The sequence below is a fragment of the Belonocnema kinseyi genome, chromosome 9 (genome assembly GCF_010883055.1).
Source record: "Belonocnema kinseyi isolate 2016_QV_RU_SX_M_011 chromosome 9, B_treatae_v1, whole genome shotgun sequence".
NCBI classification, from domain to species: Eukaryota; Metazoa; Arthropoda; class Insecta; order Hymenoptera; family Cynipidae; genus Belonocnema; species Belonocnema kinseyi.
The window spans coordinates 67716867-67725343 of record NC_046665.1 but is presented as its reverse complement, the minus strand read 5'-3'; the positions used below and the strand labels follow the sequence as shown (position 1 = coordinate 67725343).

Sequence of the window (8477 nt, the reverse complement as noted above, 5' to 3'; positions counted from 1 at the left end):
ACAGCGTCGTTGTACAAATACCAAACGAAATGAATCTTTTGAAAGTTTAAAATGTTTCTTTTATTAAATCCTATAAGATTATAAAACTAGTCTAATTTCAAAACTAATTGTAATATCAAGGTCAGTTTGAGTCAGGGAAAACCTGAAAATCAGGGAAAAGTCAGGGAATTCGATTGGTCAGGGAAAGTTAGCAAAGAATCAGAAATTTTAGAAAGAATCTTACGAAAGTCAGGAAATTTCTATAAGAGGCACTTTAAATAACTGCTAACGGCAATAAATTCGAAATTGTTTCAATCCGTTTATAAAAAAATCTAAGTTAAAAATTTTGCAAAATTAAAATTCTTTTCTTTAACTGTTAACGGTCAGGGAACATTCAGGTAATTGTTAAAAAAAGTTTGGGTCTACACTATTATAATATTATTATTACTCGGACGTTTTCATTTTGTTTTTAAGTGCTTTTCCCTGAACAAGTATGTTTAATTCTTCATTAAAGCTGCCGTCTTGGGCACAGAAAACGCAAACTAAAAACGCGCTGTGGATTACTTCGGGAGTATGGCGCTGATCCATGAGTTTAGAAGGCTCTACAGAAGACTTAACAAGAAATATAAAGCGCAAATCACGCGCAATAATTCTTGCCCCACAATTCAATACAAAGAAATTGCTGATCGTATAAAGGTTGCATTGTTCGTAATTAATTGAAATGGATAGCTGCTCAAATTCCTTATACTTTGTTTGGGGAGTGTCAGTGGGTGAAGCTTTATTATGACGATGTAACGCTGTCGAGTGAGCTTCACTCTGCGAATACTATTCGGGTCCATTCTACCACAGAATCGACCAAGCTCAAGCTCAAGGATCCATTTCTTGAGAGGCACTATCAGCTAGATTTTCCGTTGTAGGGACGTAACGTTAAAAATCGTTGCAGAGAGCTCGCGGGAACTTCGAAATCTGATTGACGACATAAATTGGTCAGCGGGATGGATCAACAGTTTAAATCTAGCCGAGAACGTTTCGTGAGTCCGACCAAGCGCAGGTGACCAAAAGAGAGAGTTCCAATTCCTCGCGTACGCTATGAATCAATCGAACCACAAGCACAGCAGCGCACGGTTTTAGTTGAGGAATAACCAATATCACCAGAACAATTAAACCCATCCGGAAAGTGATTGAAAGGCGACGGGAGGCTTTCGTAATCATTAAAAAATTGCATCTAAAATAAGTAATCCGTCAACTTTAGCGCCCAGGATCACATCAATGAGTTCGTGCATAATGAACTTTGGACCCGCAAAGGAAAGCCCTTGATATTATGCCAATTTTTATTAAAAATTTTCCCCGATATAGTGATCACAGAAAAAACGCGAGAACGAAGAGTAGTCACCTTGACAAGTGACAATGATTGCCGAGATTCAAAGTGAAGGGTCAAACGTCTACCAACAATCTTGATTGGCTTAGGTTCAACTGTCTTGTTGGAACAATTTATGTTCTCTTGTGATAAATTAAGGTGGCGAACTAATTTGAGGGATAAAGAACTGATTTCAGAGTCAGAGCCGGGAAGGGATCTCGTTCGAAGCTGGTGTTTATCCGATGTCCTTACAACGACTTCTGCTATAGCAAGCAGAATTTGCCAGAAAAGAGAAATAGCCCGAACAGTCAGATTCTGAATCCAAATAAACTTTCATAGAGGTCGAAGGATCCGAGTCTTCAAACTAGGGCTTTTTACGAATCATGCCTTCATGAAGCATACTCTGATTCTTTTCATAGCATAAACGACAACGAATCTTCTTGATAATGACCGAGGTAGTGGTTTGGGTTATCAGTGGCTCAAGATAGATAGGCCTATACAACAGTTTGGAAGCCTGAAGTGCTCGAATTCGCTGTTACAGAAACGCTGGAATTTCAGAAATAAAAAAAAATTTGTTCATTTTGGGTGTAATCGAAGTTACCAATGATAAGTTGCTCTTCAAAAAGTCCATGAGTATCAAAATGAGATGTGCCCATGAAAATTCATAAACTTATAATTTTTTCAAACCTGCAACCAATCTCAATGACAAAATAAATCCCCAGTAAGGGGATTTTATCTTACGAATATCGAGCAACAGATAATTAGAAGGCAAGGAAATAAATAATGAACTACCCATGCAATGCGGAAACAAGACAAAAACATCTAATCTGTTATTGTTAATAAGGCACTCATGCCTGAGATCCTGTCTCACGGCACTTGCAATGTTCCAAACATTGCACAATTATTATGTTTCTAATTCCTAACGGCCTGTTTCAAGGCGTTTGTAATGCTGCAAAGAATCCAACATCAATAGATCTGTCATGTTTGAAAGCCTGTCTCGAAGCGTTCGCAATGTTGCAAACAATCAAATGGTCAGCAAGTATATCTGTCATCCATCAGTACTCTGTTTATCATGCCTGGAATCTTGTCTCGAGACGTTTGCAATGTTGAGAATAATAACACGACCTGTAAATTTGTCACGTCTGAGAACCGGTTTTAAGGCGTTCGAAATGTTGCAAGCAATCCATGAGCAGTACGGTTGTCATGTCTGAGAGCCTATCTCGAGATATTTGCAATGTTGAGAACAATCACACAGTAAATTTTCATGCCTGAGAGCCTGTCTCGAGGCGCTCGCAATATTTCAAACAATCAATCAGCACTATGATTATTTATTATGTCTGCAAGTCTTTATCGAGATGTTTCCAACGTTGAGCACAATCACATAGTCGATAAGTTTGTCACGCCTAAGAGCCTGTCTCAAGACGTTCGCAATGTTGCAAACAATCCATCAGCGCTACGGTACATGTGTCGCTAGTTCATATCCGGATCGAAGGACTACAAATGTTGCTGAATTAATTACGAACTGGCGTGGAACAGCAAAGGAATCACGTTCGGCGATCAAATAAAGTGGCAGATAAACTTCTAAATGTCTTATCAAAGTAATCCAATATATGTGTCCTCGAGTAGATCCATCAAAGCACTTTTTACCCAAAAAATGTTTTGGTTGTTTTAGAAATGTTTTAGAAAGATCAATTTTAGCAGAGATGTATACTCCGAAAGCTACGACCACGATTGTTCACCAACAATCGATCCCGATGCAACCGGAAGTCAAACGTCGTCCGATTTGTCACTTCCCAAAACACCAAAAGACGATCAACTTGGAAATATCACTTTAAAAAAACCGGAAGCTAGAAAAATACTGACTATCAATTAAAATACTCAATGGACTCGAATATCGCATTTATTTGAACTTGTTTTAACAATGAGAGTGGGCACACACGCCTGCACCTTAGTTAACACTGTACAGCCTGGAAAAGGTCCGAGTCTTTTCAACAAAGAGACATCAAGCTACTACTTGAGTACCCAATCCAGAGAAAAAATGTATAGAAAATTCGTCTTTTGGCTTGGATTTTTCGCATTTTTGGATAGAAAATTTAATTGCTTAACTGAAAGTAGTTACTTCGTTGAAATTTCATTTTTTTACTTAAAATTCAACTATAATATTTCTGGTTCAAAATTTATCTTTTTATTTGATAATTCAATTATCTGTTTAAAAATCTATGTATTTTGTTTAAAATTCGCCTTTTCAACTTTTCGTGTATAAAATGCAAATTTTTTTCTTCAAAGTTGAGTTGTATTGGTTTAAAATTCTTTTATTTTTGGTTCGAATATAAACTAATACATTTTTTGTTTGAGAATTCATCTTTGTATTCAAAATTCAACTCTTCACGTAAAAATGTAACTTTTTTGTTGAAAATGCGTAATGTTTTTATTCGAATATCAACTATTATATTTGTCATTGAGAATTCGTCTTCTTTAAACTGCAACTTTTTAAGTTGAAAAATAAGTTGATTATTTTGTTCTTCTTTATGAAAGATTTAAATCTGTGGTTAAAATAACAAAGTTGGAAATAATTCAATTCAAATTAATTTTTTTTTCTTTTACAAATTATTATATGCTAAAAATGTCATACAAGCTTGAAATTCTGGCTTTTGAATATTAATGGTCAGGGAAAATTAAAAATTGGTGAGGGAGAAATCAAGGAAAAGTAAGGGAATTTTTAAATTTTATTTTTCGGCAACCCATTGTATTTGTTACCTAATCTTACTTTATAATGAATTTCCTTTGGATAGCAAATTAACTGGTTTTTGGATCCGGAATTATTTCCACAGTTTTTCCATCTTCAGAAATTACAATTTTACCATTTTTGTAGTGACAGAGATCAGAATCCCTCATATCAGCCCAAAGATGAAAAGCTTTTCTGTAAAAGCTTGGTAGTGCTTCAATCCCAGCTTCCTGTGTTAAAGTATCGAAAAAATTAAATGGCTCACGACATAATCTGTGTGCGTGTCTTTTATTTTTTACTTTTAATTTCGCATCTTCCAGCATCACTTCCTTTAGCGGCAAAATGAACTCTTTTTTCAGAAGGGCCGTAAAGTATTGAGCCTGTAGATAAATAAGTTTCTAAACATTAAAGTTAAAATGTATGAGAGTAGCATATAGTGTGCTATAAGTACCCAATTTTTAAATTAATCACTTCCCGTACGCTTTACATGCCTCAAAAAGCGAACATTTCGTGCATGCATTACAAAAATGTCTTTTCACAGAAGGAAATTCGTACCTTGACGTGGAACATTGGAAATGTAACTACATCACTATTTATTCCCAAAAAACACATGGAAGGATAATTTACGTTTATGGTGTGCTTATAAAGCGGAAAAACGAAATTTTCTTCTACTGTTATTCCACAGGTTTTGTCCAAAAATGGAAATTTTGTTAAATATCCTGTACAATAGATAAATGCTTCAGGTGTTACTGAGCATCCATCTTTCAAGAAAAATGTATTCTTTTCTACTCGTTTGATGCCTGGAACTTCTATTACAGAAGGAAGAAGTGTGCTCTTTAATCTGAAAATTATCAAGAAAATTAAAAAATAATATTTTTGTTTAAATTAATATTTCAGGGATCACATTCTGTCTCCTCTTTTTTACCTAATACGCTTTTTCCACTTTTACTTCCTTTTTCTTTAAGTTTAAAACATCCTGTAAAGCACCTTATATCGAGAATTTAGACCTGATCTTCCCCTTTTTCACCAAAAATGCCTAATTTTCGAAACAAATTATATTAAAATTTGAAACTAAAATAATGAATCTTTAAACAAAGAATGAATTTTTGACAAAGAAGCGAATTTTTAACTAAATAAGGTGCGAGTTTCAAATCAAAACCGGTTAAAATTATTCAAAACGACAAATTTTTAACAAAATATTTGAATCCTCAAATAAAATTATGACTCATCAACCAAAAAAATTAATTTTTAACGAAGTATTGCATGCAAGTCTTTCATTTTTCAAGCTAGAAAGATGACTTTGGTAAAAAATAGTCGAATTTCCAACACAAAAGTTAACTCTGAACCAAGTAGTTGAATTTTCTACCAAAATAGTTCCATTTTCCACAAAATGGATACATTTTCATTCAAGGAGATGCATTTTAAACCTAAATGATGAATCTTCAACTAAAAAAGGAATTTTGTAAGAATGTAGTTAAAGTTTTAATGAAGTAGTTGAATTTTCAAACAAAAAAGATAAATTCTGAAGGAATAATATAATAGCTGCTATTTCATTCAAAATAAAATTTGATTTTAAATCAGAAGAAGCTGAATTCATTTAAAAAAATCAGAATTTTCAACAGGCTAGCTGAACTTTCAACCACAAATTATTTCTCAGCCATAAAAATTACAACCAAATTGTTGAATTTTTAAGTCAACAAGACAATTTTTGTAAAATACAGTTGAATTTTGTACTAAATATTTAAATTTTCAATCCAAAAACAGGAATTTTCAGCAAAGCTGACACATTTTGAACCAACGAATTGAATTTTCAACTACAATGATGAATCTTTAACTAAAAATTGATTTTTCAAGAAAGTAGTTCAACTTTGATCAAAGTGGTTTCTTTTTCAACTAAAGCAAGAGGAATTTAAAAAAATGTAATAATTGTTATTTCAACCCAAAATATTTTAATTTCAAATAATGAAAAACAGTTGACGCAATTAAAAAGATTAAGCTTTCAATAAAATAGCTGACTTTTCAAACAAAAATGATTTTTTAGCTACGATCAAAGAATTTTGAAACTTTTCAAGTGAAAAAGATGTCTTTTCTACATGGAGAGAAACTTATAGGATATTAATTCAAGGCACTATTTAGGAGATTAATTCAAGGCTCTAAAATCACGCACTTCCGTGAATTAATCTCTTGAAATTTCTCTTCGTGTAGAAATAAATTTTATTATCATTCCGAAAACATACATTTTCCACAAAAAATGAGATCAATTTTTGTCTAGAATTATGAATCTTTAATCATTTTAATTAATCTTAACCAAATTAGGTCAAGAAATAAAATAGTGTCAACCAAACAGTTATATTTTTAACCCAAGGTGGTAAGGTTTTCACTAAAAGAGATATTTTCACTTAAAATTAAGAATCATCAATCAAATCACTTATTGTTTATGAAATCAAGTCAATAAATAGAAAAGTGTCAACCAAACAGTTGTAGCAGAACAATAAAAAAAAGTCCACTGCGCAGGCACATTCTCTTGGCGCGTTATGCGCGAGGCGCTTCGCGCCAAGTTTGAGCTCGCCTAGGGCGCGCGGGTACGCTCTCGTTTTTTAAAATATCATAAATATTAAAACATAAATCGAAAACTGTGGTTTAAAGTTCTGAGAAATTACAGCCATAAATTGTAACTAAAATTTGTTTTTGATTTGTTCTTAAAGAAGGTTCTCAAAGCACCTGCGACCTTGACGATCACATTCTCATTACAAAGCGCGCGCATCGCGATTGATACTTTGTGTCCATTTGAAAAACTTCATAAATAATTTATAAATCTTGTTGACATCTACTAAAAACAACCCTTCAAACTTATGGATCTTTCACAAACCAAAATTGCATATTTTTGAAAATGATCAAACTTTTTGAACTTTTGTCTAATTAAGAAACTTTATGAGAATAGTTTTGAAATACGTATATTTTATATCTAGTAGAAATTCGGTTTGATATTTCTTAAGCTATACACAAATTTTCTTTTTACTTTTTTTTTAACGTTTTAAAAAATTTCAAAAGTATATAAGTTTTCTAATTTTCATTAAAATTGAAAATTTACAAGTATTTTATTCATCTATAAGAAATTTTGACCAAAATATCTGAAATTTGAAGAGAAAAAATTTCTATTTTGAAAATGCTCTAAATTTTTTTATTTTGGTTGGAAATATCTTCTTAACAAACTTAACCTTCATTTTGAGAACCTTAAGGAATGTATCAAAGGCTGACTCGATCGGACAAATCCTTCAAAAGTCAGCGTGGCCACAACATTCATGTAACCACATATGCAGACAAACATACATACAGACAGATAGATAGACAGACATACAAACAGACAGACACTGATAAAATGTTATGATTTTCGGATTCTGTGCGTGCCAAAACGTAAAGATCCTACTTGAACGCTCCCTATGGAGACAAAAACAAAAATGTAGGTTGTTCAAATAGTCTTTTTTGAGTTAAAATTTTTTTTTCAAATAGTACAGGTTTTTGTACTGATAAAAATAAACTTAAAAAATGATTAAAATTATTAATCAAACAACTATTTACTGATAAAAATACATTTAAAAAATGCAAACATGATCCGTTTTCAATTCTGTTGTTTAGCTTTCTTTTTTGACCTTTGATCTTCCTGTAGTTAAATAACTTTTTGAGTAGAAAGTTCTAAAGTATTCAATAGATTTTTCAAAGCCAAATAAAAAAGTTAATGAAAAAACTACGAATAAAACCTCAATGGAAACCATTTTTCCGGAAAAAATTCCCTTTACCTAAAATTGAACTTCTGAGCCGATGTGATCCCTGATATTAGAGTAATCATAACCTTTCACCATCGTGACTTAAGAAAATCTGATTAGCATACGGCGCTAATTCTACAGCAATATCAGTTCCAGAATAAGAGGCTCCCAGAATCATTACTGACATTCTAGAAAATTCTTCTGGTTTTTTGTATGAATTACAGTGGAGAATTCTCCCTGGAAATGTTTCTATGCCTTCTATATAAGGAATATTTGACTCAGAATACTGCCTAAAATAAAAAATTTAAGTGAATTCAAAATAAGGTTATGTAAAAATAATATAAATAGACATACCCCGTGCAGATCATAACCGCATCAAATATTTTGTGCACAATTTGTTTTGTCGTCAAATCTGTCATTCTTACGTGCCAAATAGTAGATTTTTCCTCATTCAACTGAATACTTTCTGGTCGGATATTCTCTACTTTTGTATAAAACTATAATTTTTAATTATATCAATCAATAATACAAATGATAACATAATACTATCAGAAAAAGCGGGCGCTGCTAAACAAGTATGGCAGTAAGTCGCGTTTTTATTTCACTCGTGAAATTTTGGTTGTTGTTGAACTGAGTTCGTGCAGTGTGCTTT

General features: G+C 32.6%; 1 protein-coding gene across 1 annotated transcript; it reads right to left on the bottom strand.

The window, feature by feature from the left end:
• Positions 1-4132: 4132 nt before the first annotated feature.
• LOC117180582 (flavin-containing monooxygenase FMO GS-OX1-like) lies at positions 4133-8244 on the bottom strand. Its single transcript, XM_033373076.1, has 4 exons — positions 8180-8244; positions 7912-8115; positions 4617-4902; positions 4133-4441 (listed from the first exon to the last, which is right to left on the bottom strand). Exons 1-4 carry the CDS (start codon positions 8242-8244, stop codon positions 4133-4135), a joined length of 864 nt encoding a protein of 287 aa, XP_033228967.1.
• Between the last annotated feature and the right edge of the window lie 233 nt (positions 8245-8477).